Source organism: Ursus americanus, chromosome 7, assembly GCF_024610735.1.
Source record: "Ursus americanus isolate L20-20 chromosome 7, mUrsAme1.1.p, whole genome shotgun sequence".
Taxonomy (NCBI): Eukaryota; Metazoa; Chordata; class Mammalia; order Carnivora; family Ursidae; genus Ursus; species Ursus americanus.
In genome coordinates this window covers 50599875-50614619 of record NC_142133.1, presented here as the reverse complement: position 1 = coordinate 50614619, position 14745 = coordinate 50599875, and the positions used below count along the sequence as shown (strand labels likewise).

The following is a 14745-nucleotide window of genomic DNA, read 5'->3' as shown; positions in this document are numbered from 1 at the left end:
ATAGTAATTATCAGCAGACATTTGAGAGGTCTAAAAAAAAAACCCAGTTTTGTTTAAAGAGCTGCAGGTCATCCTTTTGACTTCTTCTGGCGTGGGTGAAAAAGCTGCTTGTTTGGAGGGGACCTCTGGAGCTGAGGCGTCTGTAGGGCGAGAGTGGGGAAAGCCTCGAGGATGACGCAGAAGAGAGCTGTGCCCTAAATGCCACCCGCGCCCCACTGTGCTGCACGTGCTTGTTGCCCTTTGTTCAGAACGGTCCCCCGTGTGGGGAGAACAATCCTGCCACAGTCAGGGCTGTGACCTTTCTAGTCATTACCTCCTTGGAGACGCTGGCTCATCCCAGTGAGAACATCATTTGCATTGAACTCATGCTATACTTGGTGCGTCGTGAGGGTCTCATGACAACAAAAGACTCAGTGGCTCAGTTTCCTTAGGATAACATTCTCTGGGGCAGCTCAGCTTCAAGCTCATGGGCCACCGCTGGAGGCAAAGAAAAACACTGAAGAAAAGCCCACCCTGGGAGGATCCTAAAACTCCTGCCCGAAGTGAAGTTTGAAATCACCTCTGTCCCCATCACTTCTGTCTCCTGAACTCCCTTCATTTCAGGAGGGCAAGAGTTAGACACAACTTCATCTCTCAAAATTGTTCTTTCATTTCCATTTTTAGAAAACTCTACCTAGAGGTTTATCTTCTATATACAAGGTGATGGAATTGGATATTTTTGGAAGATATTCCCTGGCGTTACTCTAATAAGGGTGGCTTTTTGTATGCAATTTCAGAACTTTCTTGAAAGTGATCTTTGGGTGGGTTGTTGTTTATACCTTTGTTATCCCCACCTGTTGTGTCACTTTCAGACTAAGAAACTCCTGATATTTACTGTACACACAGTTACTATATCTTGATGAAGATACTGACTTTTTTTTGTTCCATTTTTCTTTATATCCCTTGCATTCCAAATCCAAGCTCAAAATCCGAAATTCAGGAGCAAGTTCAATCGATTCTCTTTGAAGTTGGGGCCCTGTTTCACTCATCTTTGTACCATCTGAGCAGAAGACCTTGAACTTGTTTTCTAGGCATTTATGATACTGGGCTTGATGCATGGATCTGGCTGACATCCCTACCAGCTGGAGAGTTTCTCTCTGTGATGGGAAAGCCTTTTGATGAGTGTGGACTAGTATTTCCCATCCATTGCCATAATTGTCAGTAGACCTTCCATGAGAAAAGAATTCAAAGAGCCAATAAGTTTATAAAATATTGCATAGTTTATACCGCTTTCTGGAAGATCCATAGTGTATACTGGCAAGTTCAAGGCTCTTTGATGTTTTATGGTAAATAAGTCTGTTTAATTTTGACCCAGAATTGCCCATATGGTAAACAGAGGCTCATTTTTATATGTGTTATTCTTACAAAGCTCATTATGATGGGATTGTGACTCTAATGCTGGCTCTAATTGTGTTTGGAAAGGGTAGAGATGTTAGATCAGAAGGAAGTGTCGTAGCAGATTATTAGGGGCCTAGAAACAACAGGACACATAGAAGTAACTTCTTTAAAGGCCTAGAAAAGCCACAGTGCATTCAAGGATTCCTTCCTTAGGCCTAGACCACTGCCTCCTGACAGGGTGCACGCCTGGATTCTGGCATGTGCCCACTGCCTCTTCCTTTCCCCATTGCTCCCTGTCACTCACTGTCAAAGGAGGGCGGAGCATTTGAGCTGGTATCATGTGAAGGTATGAGGAATTTTTGTGGGATAGGTCAGCCAGGGGTCTGGAACACTTATGAAACCCAAGGATTGATCAAGGATGGTACATTTGGACTGGATGAGAAACCTACAATGGAGGTAAATTCCATGAATCAGTCAAATAAACTTCTTGGTTTGGGGAACTAGACAGCCTTGATTATTTTATCTGATGTACCAAGACTTGAAAGATACTGCAAGGTCACTTCTGTAAGAGGACCTTCTATTTATAGGGAAAGATGATCCACATATAGCACCTTATAGGTGATATAGGAATAATAATAACCACCATTGATTACTTACAGTGTGCCAGACTGTGTGCTAACTATTTTACATGTAGGAATTCACTGAACCCTTACAAAAACACTGTGAGAAAGATGATTACTTTCAATGTTCGTTTGAGGAAACTGAAGCTCAGAGATGTTGAGTAACGTACCCAGAGTCACAGAGCTTGGAATTGGCAGCAATGGGGTAAGAACCCGGGCTGGACTGACTCCAAAGCCAGTGCTTTTCAGAGCCCACTACTTCTTCCCAGATGCCCTTGGCTTTCTTCATAATACAGTATCTCTTGCTCAAACTCCAATCCGTGGCATCTTAGCAAAAAGAAGTAGGAACAGGGCATGTTTGGAGAGTAAGATCTGAATTTTGCATGGACATCTGTTAGCAGGACAGTAACTTTTATCTGGTGGTTCTTCCCCCATTGAATGTTACTGTTCTCTAAGGCAATAAGATGGGCCTTATATTTTTTTTAAGATTTTATTTATTTATTTGACAGACAGAGCACAAACAGAAGGAGCTGAAGGCGGAGGGAGAGGGAGAAGCAGGCTCCCCGCTAAGCAGGGAGCCTGATGTGGGGCTCGATCTCCAGGACACAGGGATCATGACCTGAGCTAAAGGCAGATGCTTAACCAACTGAACCACCTAGATGCCCATGATGGGCCTTATTCTAAATTACAATTATGAATTACAGGGCTGTAGATTCTTACAGAGTTGGGAGATATTAAAATCTCTATTGGATTACTGGAAACAAATACCATTCAGTAGCCATGACTGATTCTAGTGTCTCACAAGAAAAAAAAGAAACTGTGTCTCCAAAGATATGCTGTTCCTTCCCCAACAGGCATGGTCCACGTGTTTTCTGTGGAGATAAAGTTATAATCAGATGTCATATTATAAATCTGATTATTACCTGAAAAGGCTCTTAGATTTTAAGACCTCAAGGCTATGGGCCTCTGTTGGTAAAGATGAAAGCTCACAGAATGAGAAATATGCAGTTAGCCCATGGCCCAGGACCGGACCCCCTCATACGAGGGAAATGACCACACCTTCTGCACTTTGCACCCTGACACTGAAAGAGATAATCCCGACAGGGGTGGCTCCTACATGTGTCTGACTTTAAATGGATTTCTTTGTCAAATTTCAAAATCAAAATTAAAATAAATACTTGGGGATGTGGATAGGGTCGCACCTCTCTTTACATATTTGGCGTCAAAAGAATATGGGTAAATTATATCCATTTTTAAAAACGGGCGCCTGGATGGCTCAGTCTGTTAAGCGTCTGACTCCTGATTTCAGCTCAGGTTTGTGAGATCAAGCCCCGTGTTGGGCTTCATGCTGAGTGTGGAGCCTGCTTGAGATTCTCTCCCTCTGCTCCTCCCCTCCCCAGTCCCACTCGAGCATACATGCGTGCGCACGCTCTCTCGTGCACTCGCTCTCTCTCAAACAAAATAAAAATAAATAAAAACAGGGATCATTTTTAAACTATCATTTAAGAATATTCTTAGAGAAAATTGTTACACCTCCACTAAAATATTTATCCTTCATCTTTCTAATCACTATTTCAGCATTTATTATAGCTCCACCCCTAAAATGGGAAAATTCTTTATGTGTTTCCAAAACATATTACCTGTAAGCGGTGGCTGCCGTCATTTCCATACTTCAGGATTCAGAATGATGACAGCAGCAACCATGCTGATCACCATTGTTAAGGCACTTAAGGAACAGAAGGTGGAAATTTCAAAGTGCCCTCTCTGGGTTTTCATAGTGAGTGATACAGGCCCTAAGTGAATACATATTATCAACTACTATCATGTTTATTTCCAAAAGGATAATCTTGTTTTAGGATTTCTCTTCTGGGGATTTAATTCTTTCACAGTTATGCATGTCCTCTATTTTTGAGATCATTCTCGCAGATGATAAATTTGAGCCCTGGCAGATGGAAAAGCACGCAGCTGGAAGTAGGCCCAGTGCCCCTCGTCAGGCATGACATCTTTTGCACTTTCAGGAGCTGTTAGGTAGTAAACTGTGGAGTTCACATGTTATTTCTCAGCTGCCAGCTGGACTCACTGCTGGGCTCCATGACTGTGTGGGTTTGGACACATCCCAGTTCAATAGAGAATGCCAACAAACTCATCATCAAAACTGGGTTTGCCATAAATAAAATGCTCTATTTCTTAAAAAAAAAAAAAAAAAGATATTGCCTGATTATACCAAAAAATTGTTAAGCATTATTTTGTTTGCTTGATTAATAAAAAAATCAATGACAAATCTCGTTGGCACAAAATCTGGGGGCGTAGAAAAACCAAAAAATGTTAAAGCCCTATTTTCCCCTTTCATCCCTTGTCTGAGGTTATTTCTGAGTCCTGATGGACACTCCTTGTCTAGATTTAGAAAGTCTCTGGGTGGCTCACCCAGGTAGCCCCCTTGGTCATGAATGTTGGAACTGCCCTCTCTCTAAGGGCTGAGCTGGCCCACCCTGCACCACTGTTAGAAGTGATCAGCATGAGACAGGGTGACCAGGGAATAAAGTTGCCACCCAAACCAGTCCCCTGCTCGCTGTGATCCGTGGTATCTGTGCCCCACCCACATGGTATGACATTTCTCTCTTTCTCTCTGTGAAATCAGATCTCCGAAATGCAGAGATTAAAGACAGGTTCCTGGGGCCTTGTTTCAGCCCTCACTAGCCCTCCAGTTCCCATTTGAAAAGCCAGCCCCCAACATAAAATTAGTTTCTTATGCCAGAGGACAGCATCGTCGAGGTTTAGAAATAAAGGGGAAAGTGTTATATAAGGACTCAGGTCTAGTTATTTATTTTTTTTCAAAGATCATTTTCTCCTATGTTTTCATGGCACGTGTTGCATGGCAGGGGTTATAAAACAAAATAAGTAAAAGTGAAACCAGATTTTTGAAAATTGAGAAAATTGTGCATGTATCACACCGGAGGAAAAAAAAACAGTGTCCGTGCCCTCCTCAATGCAGATTTTAGCCAAAACTCTTATAATTGCAAGAAACAGGAGCCCATTCATGCTGGTTCAAGGGAAGTTGGCAGGCGGTCAATGTCAAGGTACAGTGTGGCTCTTGGGCATTATGCTGTGGTGGTTCTGAGGGCGGGGGTCTCAAGGAGCCAGCCTTGCTCTTGCCATCAGGCTGCCTCTGCTACATGCTCCTCTCTTCCAGAGGTTTCTTCGCTAACCATTCTAAGTGCCATGCCCTCATAGCCTTGGTTGGCCCAGGCCCTGAGGCCTGAGGTTGCTGCCGGCCCATTCTGTGTCCCTGCCCCCCTTTTGGTTCCGTTAGCTGTGGCCTGAGTGAGGAAGGCCTGCGGTGGAAATACAGCCACTGCTCTGTGGGATGTGGGTGGGACGACTTCCCTCAGAAGGGAACTGTGGGCAAGCAGATGACATGCCCCTGGCGCCTCAGTATTTCATTCCCCTTCCTTCCTTTTCTATCCCCAGAAAGAGCTGTCTGAAGAAGTTGGCCAGAATGGCAGCCGTGCTCAGATTTCTGTTCAAGTCCACAATGCCACGTGCACAGTGAGGATTGCCGCCATCACCAGAGGGGGAGTCGGGCCTTTCAGTGACCCAGTGAAAATGTTCATCCCTGCACACGGTGAGAGCCAGGTTCCTTATCGGCTGATAGAATGTCAGTCCCGACAATGTACAGATGGCGAGAGTGACCTGTGGGATGGGTATCTGGGTTAAGGATGAAACAAAGCCCGAAGGAAATCTTGGCAATGATGAAGATAGTTTTATCATATAAAGATATAACACACTTCACAGACCACTGGTACCTGTGAGCCTTCCCACTACCATTACTATTGATGGTGGTACTGAGTTACGAGGAACATGAGCCCTTTCGGAATACCAATTTGACTTGACCTGTTGAATTGTGTTTCAATGATGTATACACGACCGAACGTTGGAGAGGCAGTATGGCTAATCTTAACTCTCTATAATGGGCACTGTGTGTATGGGTAGTGTTTGTTTTCTGTGTTTTAAGCAGTATGGCTTGCCGTGTTGAAGTGCTCACTCAAGCCTTGCTGAAGTGCTTCATGACTGATCGGTACAGAACACGAAGTGTTACCTACGGAAGCTGTCCTTTCACGGCACGGGGCTCCCTGAGCTAAATGCTCAGCCCCGTGTGCCGTCTTCTGCATGTTGTTGGAGTATCCTTTGGCCAGCTGCCCCGGTGATGCCCCACATGACCCCACACGCTGTACTTGCTTCCGCAGACCAGGGGAGCCCCCTTTGTTCTGACTCTCACTCCCCTGGGCCGCTTGATATTAAACTGCTGTCAGACACTCCACACACAGGCATCCTCTATCAGTGTGATTTTTTTTGTATTTACAAGTTCTTACCAGACAGGGTCTTTGTACCTGTAGCAGACAGGACTTGTGAGTGGACCACTGAGTTCCTGTCTATGGGTTCTAGTGACCCTCAAACATGCTAAAAGGGAGCCACATCACACTTCCTGCAGCCCATGGGCACTATACATAGGGAACATTAGTAACTGGTGATGGCGAGCAAGGTATGTCTACCTGGTAGAAATTCAGAGACAATGAGATTCTGATTCTAAGGGCATAGGTTAAAAAAAATCAGAGTTTAAGAAGACAGAGCTTTCATCTGCATACATGGGAAACTCTCCAATATTTTACAAAGCTGTGCTCTTCCGACAGTCCTTGCTTTGCACAACTCCAACATGCATACATTTCAGCTACCACAGTTGGGTTAAATAACCCAATGACATGGTCTGAACTTGAGTTACCATCATGTAGTATCTGTGAGTAATTGCATGAAGCATACACTTCACTGCCAACTGTCCAGTCCGCAAACAACTACAGAAATGACAGATGCGTGAGATTGTGACCAGTCTTGTCACTTGTCTCAAAGGCTCTCGGTGGTTGGACGCTGCACTTCCATGATTCAAATCATATGCATCTAGAAAGACCTATAGCCACGCATGTTGCCTCCTTATCTCCCAGGGACACACCCACATGACACTTGATAAAAGTAAGTCCTTGAAAGAGGGAGTTGGTGAGCAAAGATGAAGTGCAGCAAAGAAAGGAAGCATATAAGTGTTGAAATGAAATTGGAATTGAATGTGGAGTATGGAAGACACAGCTGACTGTGGGAATGCAGACAGGGCTGCCATGTGAGCGACTAGGTCTGTGGCCAGGGAAAGAGGCGAATGTGACTTTATGACATGAGCGTAGTGGCCGCACCAAAAGGAGAAAAACGGCCCTGAGGAAGTGACTTGAGCAAAAATCTTCATATAAAGGAACGCTCAGAGATAGTTCTCAGCTTTGAAAGCACAAAGGGTAAAATGTGGAGAACGAATCCAAACCCAGAAGGGAGGATGAAAATTCTCCAGGGCACAGAAAATATATTCTTGCCATATCATAAGTTATGCGACCAGAAGAAGAAGACAGGTACCATTCAAACTACTCTTGATAAGCTTTTTTACGGAGAAATGCAGTCTTTTAATTCTCAATATATCTAGTGTTTTAAATCAGAGTATACCAGATAAATAGGAGTTTTGCCATTTTTTTTCCATTCCTTATATGTTCATAACTGACGTGAAGAGAGTCACCCGTTAATTATTAAGCTCACTGTGCATGGTCTTAGCTTGCCCCGTCAGAGTGAAGACTGCCTGCGTATGGAGATCACAAAATACAAAAGGACCAAGTTCTAGAACTTTTGACTATCTTCTTTCCCTTTTACAAGCCAATGTTTCTTACGTATTTTGGATCCCAAAGAGGTGTTTCCAACTGATTCTATTGGTATTTTACTAGGTTGGGTAGATTTTGCCCCCTCGTCCACCCCAGCACCTGGCAACACGGATCCTGTGCTCATCATCCTTGGTTGCTTTTGTGGATTTGTTTTGATTGGGTCGATTTTATATATTTCTCTGATCATCAGAAAACGAATCCAGGAGACAAAGTTTGGGTAAGTGTCCCCAGTTTAAAATGTTTTGCCCAGTGGTATCACGTGCTTGTTCTGCCAGCCGATGGTGCCTCTCTGGCTGGCTCAGCTCCTCCCTGAACCCAGCTGGGGGTCCTGTCTTATGTACATCCTGGGGGCAGGCAGCCTCCTTGCTTAGGCCCGTGCTACAGAGGCAGCCAACAGGGGAAGCCGGCCTTGAAAGGGGCTCATGTACAGAGAAGAGCATCAATAAGCCTTCAGTAGTCAAACTTGGTTGCTGTAAAATGAGGATTTTTGTTAGAAGTCTTAAAAATAATCTTGATTATTTTTAAGAAACAAATAAAATGTATGTATAGATAAAAACACCAGAAGGAAATTCACCAAAGCATTAGCAATTCTGGATGGGATGTTAAGTGCGGATGATTCTGTGTTTTCTTTTTTTGCTGTATTTTATACACTTTCTGTAATGATCAGTGATTTTTCTAATAGAGAAAAACATTATATTTTCACTTTCAAGTGTAAAAGAGGCTCTTGTTCTGATTTTCTGTACATCTGACTTTTATAACAGTAGTTAAATTATCAACAAAGATGGGCAGGCATGTTGAGGCAACCTATAAAAAGAAGGCTATGTGTGCAAATTTGTTTCTTTTTTTCTTTTTTTTTCTTTTTTTTTTTTTTTAAAGATTTTATTTATTTATTTGACAGAGATAGAGACAGCCAGCGAGAGAGGGAACACAAGCAGGAGGAGTGGGAGGGGAAGAAGCAGACTCATAGCAGAGGAGCCTGATGTGGGGCTCGATCCCATAACGCGGGGATCACGCCCTGAGCCGAAGGCAAATGCTTAACCGCTGTGCCACCCAGGCGCCCCTGCAAATTTGTTTCTGACTCAGTTTTCTACTCCAGCACCTCTGTAGTGAGTTTGGGTTTCCGTGAAATCCAGTTTATCACTCATGGGGCAGAGGAAGTATTCTGTAAGAGGCAGGTTATTGATAGCCTGGAATGGGACAGAGTGAGGGAAGGTGAGTGACTCTGTTTTGGAGGGAGCTGGGCAACCTTTGTTTGTTGCTACATCTTAGGAATGCTCCTAGAACATTCCACTCCAAAACTTTCCATTGGCATGAGAGGGAGCTTGACAGTGGAGGCTCGACTGCCCTTTGTGTCCATCCTAGTCCTAAGGGTCGGGTACCTTCAGTACTTACTAATTCTATCCTTATAATTATTATATCTTAGTATGTAAATTCTAAGAATAACTATTTGAAGTTTTTTTAAAGGTTTTATTTATTTATTTATTTATTTATTTATTTATTTGAGAGAGAGAGGGCACAAGCGGGGTGGGAGGGGCAGAGGGAGAGGGAGAAGCAGACTCCCCATTGATCAGGGTTTGATCCCAGGACCCTGAGGTCATGAACCTGAGCCAAAGGTAGACCTTAACTGATTGAGCCACCCAGGCACCCCTAAGAATGACTACTTTAAATAAATGACAAGATCTGATCTTAATCCTGAACATGTAGTTGACTGAAATGCGTCCCAGAGTGTAGGAGTGGTTTGTAGGCTCATTGTGAAACAGGTGCAGAGAACCTCTGCAGAAGATGTAAGAGTAACTCAGGAATGTGTATTAAAGGCCTTCTCAGTGATAACCTGGGATACAAGAGTGAACAGAAGCAGACGCTGCTCCTGCCCTCGTGGGTGCTCATAGTTAATGGAGAATCAGGCAGTAATCACACAAGTAAATATAAAACAGCAACTGTGTTGAGTCCTGTATAAAGAGATATGTCAGAGTGTATAACGGCAGAATTTGGCTGCATTAAGAAAGTCAGGAAAGACCTCCCAGAAGATCCCTGAACTAAAATCTGAAGAAAGAGCAGGTGTTAACTAGGTGAAAGACAAAGTGAAGAGCATTACAGCAAGAAAGAGCAGCGCACGCAAAGGCCCTGTGGTGGCAGGGAGCCTGGCATACGGAGAGGAAGGCACTGGCCTAGAAGACATGATGCCTGGGTTCTAACATTAATTCTGTCACTTAAACAGGACACGGTTATTTTTCTCCCTTTCCTTACTGTACTGTCTGGAAGTAAGTCAACCTGCACAGCCCACACTTACCAGGATGAGGAGTTACACTTCCCCCACCCATGACGGGGAGAGTATCTACGTAAAATATTTGGAATTCTTCTGCATAGGTTTGTCTCAACACCTCATTTATGTATTCAGTCATAAACAAATCAGTGTGGACTCGTGCATATTCATTTTACAATCTGGATTATAATCCAATACTGCTTTATTTTGTTGCTCAGACTCTTACAGCTTTGGCCATGGGGAGCTTCTCAGCTGTTCTGTGTTCTTGATGGTGCTTGGACAGAGTTGCTTTGACTTTGCCAAGCAGGCCTGAAACAGAGCTACAGAAAGAAACATATTTCTCCCGGTGGGAAATGTCTTTGTCATAAAAGAGGCATTTGAACAGGCAGCGGCTTAGTGGCATCTTGTGGAATCGGCCCCTGTCCCAGCAGGCCCTTTTTTTTATGAGCATGGGATGTCTTTATTTTTCTTCACCCAGGAATGCCTTCACAGAGGAGGATTCGGAATTAGTCGTCAATTATATTGCAAAGAAGTCCTTCTGTCGGCGAGCCATCGAACTCACCTGTAAGTTAACTTCCATTTCCCTTTTCTGGCGAAAGTTAAAGTAATTGAGAGCAAAGGAAGAACAACGAATTGATCAATAGATTTCTAACAAAAGCCAAAGGAGTCAAAGAATGGATATTTTTGACATGCAAAAGGTCTTCAGAAACCAGAAACCAGCAAGTAGCTAGTCTGGCGTTGCCATGTGCTCTGCTGTTGGCTGGTTTACTGGAACTCTCGAATGTGCCCTGAGGTGAAGTGGCCCGGGTTAAAGTCTCCTAACACCACAGACAGGAACTCACCACAGTGATAGAAGATGTGGTTAGAGGTCAGGGATTTAAAGAAAACAGCAAAGCAATTGACATAATCTCTGAGCTTATTTCCCGCTTTCCTATGGCAACCAGTTCAGAGAACAATTTGCCAACGTACTTTATAACAATCATGGTTTGAGTTTTGCTGAATCGGAGGGGAGCCTTCCAGTTTGAAGAGTGAGAATAAACGGACAGCTGTGTTCTTGAACAATTAAGAAAGACTGTAGAAAGTATGTGCAAATATTATCAAATTCAAGCTTCTGGATGCTTGCCAAAAACAAAAACAACAACAATAAAACAAATAAAAAGATGATAGAAAACAGGGTGCTATGAAACAAAAACTCGTTCGAGGTAGAATGTTTTTGATTTTTATTTTATTTTATTTTTTTTACTTTTCTTAACTATGGCACAAACTGAATCATTTGCCAAAGAGTTATTGAATGGGTTAATTCCTCTTATTGGTAACACTTATTGTCCAATGCTGCATATTGATACCTTATTATAGAAGATCTTATTCTCCGACTTGCCCACAAGTAACTCAAGTTAGCACTTCTTATGTCATTATAATGAGGTTCCATATCCCATAGGTAGAACGGTAGCTTGTTCTTTCAGTGTTTCCTGTGGTTACTGGGCCTCCTTCCCTGGCATAGGACAGGGGAGGTAAGCCGATGGCTCTTTTGTGTAGTATAGTTAGGGATAAAATAGCAAATACTCCACCAGAAAGTACCTACTGACTATCTTCCTTACTCCTTTAAATCAAGGGCAACCCCCACCCCCAACACACAGGAATCCGATTGCTGGCCACTGCTACTGCATAGTGGGAAGAGAAATATGGCTCTGATTTTTATAATCCTTCACAATTAATCTTGCCCTGAAGAATTCATTTTACTCACTTTAATCATAGTAGAGTTAAGAGCGATATTTTATTATAGGCTTTTTGTGGGGAGAACATGGGCACAAAATAAAGAAAATGTTTAACTCTTTGATAACACTGTATGTATCATGTTAATTCTATTCAAATGAAAGGGAGCACACTGACAACTCTTATATATACTCTGTCCGTCTTTACAGTGCGTAGCTTGGGAGTCAGTGAGGAACTACAAAATAAACTGGAAGATGTTGTGATTGACAGGAATCTATTAATTCTCGGAAAAATCCTGGGGGAAGGTAAGCAGTTTATTTCTTTTAAAATGTGAGGTAAGAAGGTAAGCAGTTTACAGTATTTTTTATATGTGTATTTATTATGTAAAATGCCATTTTGTGACTTTAAGTTACAATGCAAATAGTTCTATTTTATAATTTATTAAAATGAAAAAGTAAATAGTGGTTTTTGCCTTGCACAGAGAGTAGGCCCTTGAAAAATATTAATTCCCTTCTTTCATTGGAAAGCATGCAATTCATTGATTGGTTTCCTATATCCTCTACATATGTCTAGTTCTTAAGTTTACTGTTTGGGGCACTTTTCTAATTAGTTAAATAGGAGCAAAATGATAATACATATTTAATTTGTCAAACTGATGTTAGGATGAATGATAATGGTATTAAGAATTTCTACTTTATAAATGTCAATAACATTTTCCGTGTTGTTCTGTAAGTGTCTTGGGTCAGTTTTAATGCTTACTAAAATGATGGCCCGAGCTGAGCCTGAGCCAAGCAAGCTTGTGACAAGCAGGAGGCTTAGTGCATGGCCTTTGTCCCCTGGTTTGCGAGCGTGGGTGGCCCCAGCAGACCCTGCCCGGCTGCTGCATATGGGTCACTCTCAGACCACATAAAAACAGCAGCTGGGGAACTGTAGAGCTTCTGTGGTCGAGGGAGATTCTGCATAGATGTTGTCTTACTTCACAGGAGAGTTTGGGTCTGTGATGGAAGGAAATCTTAAGCAGCAAGATGGGACCTCTCAGAAAGTGGCTGTGAAGACCATGAAGTGTGAGTTATCACTGATAGAACACCTTCCGGTGGGTGTCGGCAGTTGCTTCAGTAACTGGTGCTCTGTAAGGCCAGTGAGGGGGTTCATGTATTGTGATCTCAGTCACTGATGAGTCAGAAGACCATCGAGAACACTGTGTGGTCACAGAGGGAAAGTGACTGTCAGGAGCTCGTCGTATCTGCATGGTATATTCTTTATAGTCGAGACGGAGTTGTTTATCATTTACACCACACCTCTCTCTCTGTCTCATTCTGTCTCTCTCCCTCTCTGTCTCATTCTCTATTTCTCTCTCTCTTCCCCCTTCCCCCTCACTCTCATCTAGGAGAATGAATAACTCCAAAGTAAAGCATGAATTTCCGAGACAAGGCTGATCTGGTGGCGGCCTCTGACCCCAGGGATTGGTCTGGCAGATCTGGCCAGCTCGGTGGGATCACTTCCTTACTTGAGGATGGTTGCCTAGTCCTCAGGAAGTTGTGGGCTGCCTGGAAGGTACATTTCCCAGAGCGAGGACAGATACGTATGGGTCAAGGGCGTATGAAGAGCAGTGATCCCAAGTTGGAACCTCCAAGCAAGCTGGGAAGAGAGCCTGCAGCCAGGTCAGAAAGGGCCTTATAAGTCGTCACAAAGAATCTGCTTTTATCCTACGAGTAGGAGGACACCAGTAAGAGTCTTAAGCAAATGAGGAACAAAAGCAGATCACATTCTAGAAAGTTCACTTTGGTGGCAGTGTGGAGGAGAATGAATGACAGCATTGACAAAAGTAAAGACAGATGCTAATTAGGGCACTCCAGAGTCTGCAGATGTCTATCTCCCTAAGGAAACTAGGCTCTGAGATATGGTGACTTGTCAAAGTCAGATAGCTTGAAAGAGAGAAGGTTGTGCTGGACTGTTTCATCACCATGCATTGACCAGGCTGCAGTGGCAGAACGTGATAGCATTTACTCTCATGCCCTTTCCCAGGAAGTGCATTTCCAGGGCCTGGGGATGCAGGATTGTGTTTTATTCTTCAGGTGTCCCGCTGAGCACCCATAAAATAGACCGTGGTTCTTTGGCATTTTACCCACCGTTGTCTTCATGATTCATACGGAGAGAGATTATTTGGTGCTTCATTTGTTAAGGTCTTTAACATTGCTTCCTCATTTACCTCCTGTATACATTCAATATTATTTTGGATCAAGGAGTAAAATTTACTCCTTGGGTTCTTCCTAAAATTTAAATTCCTTGTCTCCTGGGAATTAAAACTTAAATTAGATTATAAGCATGTAGCAAGACTTTTTAACCAGAACTGGAGGCTGAAGTTTTCATTTCAGTGACAAAAAGGAACCCTAGTAACCAGCAAGTCACATGGGCTGGTGTTTTCTGCTTTCCAAAGCTTTTTGTGTCTATAATAATGGCCAATACTTATGTAATACTCACTGTGTGTCAAAGGACATCACAGTCATTCCTGCATTCCATCAGGAAAACAGGAAGAGGAAATCAGTGCGACTCGGAGGTAAATTCACATGTCATCCCCTGAAAACCCAGACACCTGAAGTTAGAAGTTAGAGTAGTCACGGGAGCTGAACCCAGTACAGAGCCAAGTCTGGGTGCGGAGCCACATTCAGCACTGGTCCTGCCCCTTGCATTATTGTGTCTGAACCTGGTCCATGTGAAGCCTCCTTCCATTGTCCCCATTTACCAGTGGAAGGTTTAGGGGGCCTTGTAAAAGGGGCTAGGCCTGGAATCTGTTTCCTCTCTGGCCTTGGCTGTGCTCTTCTTTGACTGAATTAGAACCATTTGCATAAGAATTGCATCTATGCTATTTATCAAAGATTGAAAGAATGTCTCTGGCCTCTGCAGCCCAGGCTCATCCATGTTGGTCCTTGATTGGGGTGGGGCGGTGCACACAGAGTTTGCCCGCACACCCTACCCCCTACCCTTTCTGTTCCACCCATCTCGTTGTCTTAGCAAAGGTAATAGGTGAGGA

The 14745-nt window shown here is 43.3% G+C and overlaps 1 protein-coding gene across 1 annotated transcript in view; it reads left to right on the top strand.

Annotated features, from left to right (window-relative positions):
• The window catches only part of MERTK (MER proto-oncogene, tyrosine kinase), a 106137-nt gene that overhangs the window by 72183 nt on the left and 19209 nt on the right, over positions 1-14745 (top strand). Inside the window, exons 9-13 of the mRNA XM_045808937.2 lie at positions 5466-5619; positions 7802-7955; positions 10480-10565; positions 11924-12019; positions 12698-12778. Of these exons, the coding sequence (XP_045664893.2) occupies positions 5466-5619; positions 7802-7955; positions 10480-10565; positions 11924-12019; positions 12698-12778 (571 nt within the window). The remainder of the gene's footprint in view (positions 1-5465; positions 5620-7801; positions 7956-10479; positions 10566-11923; positions 12020-12697; positions 12779-14745) is intronic.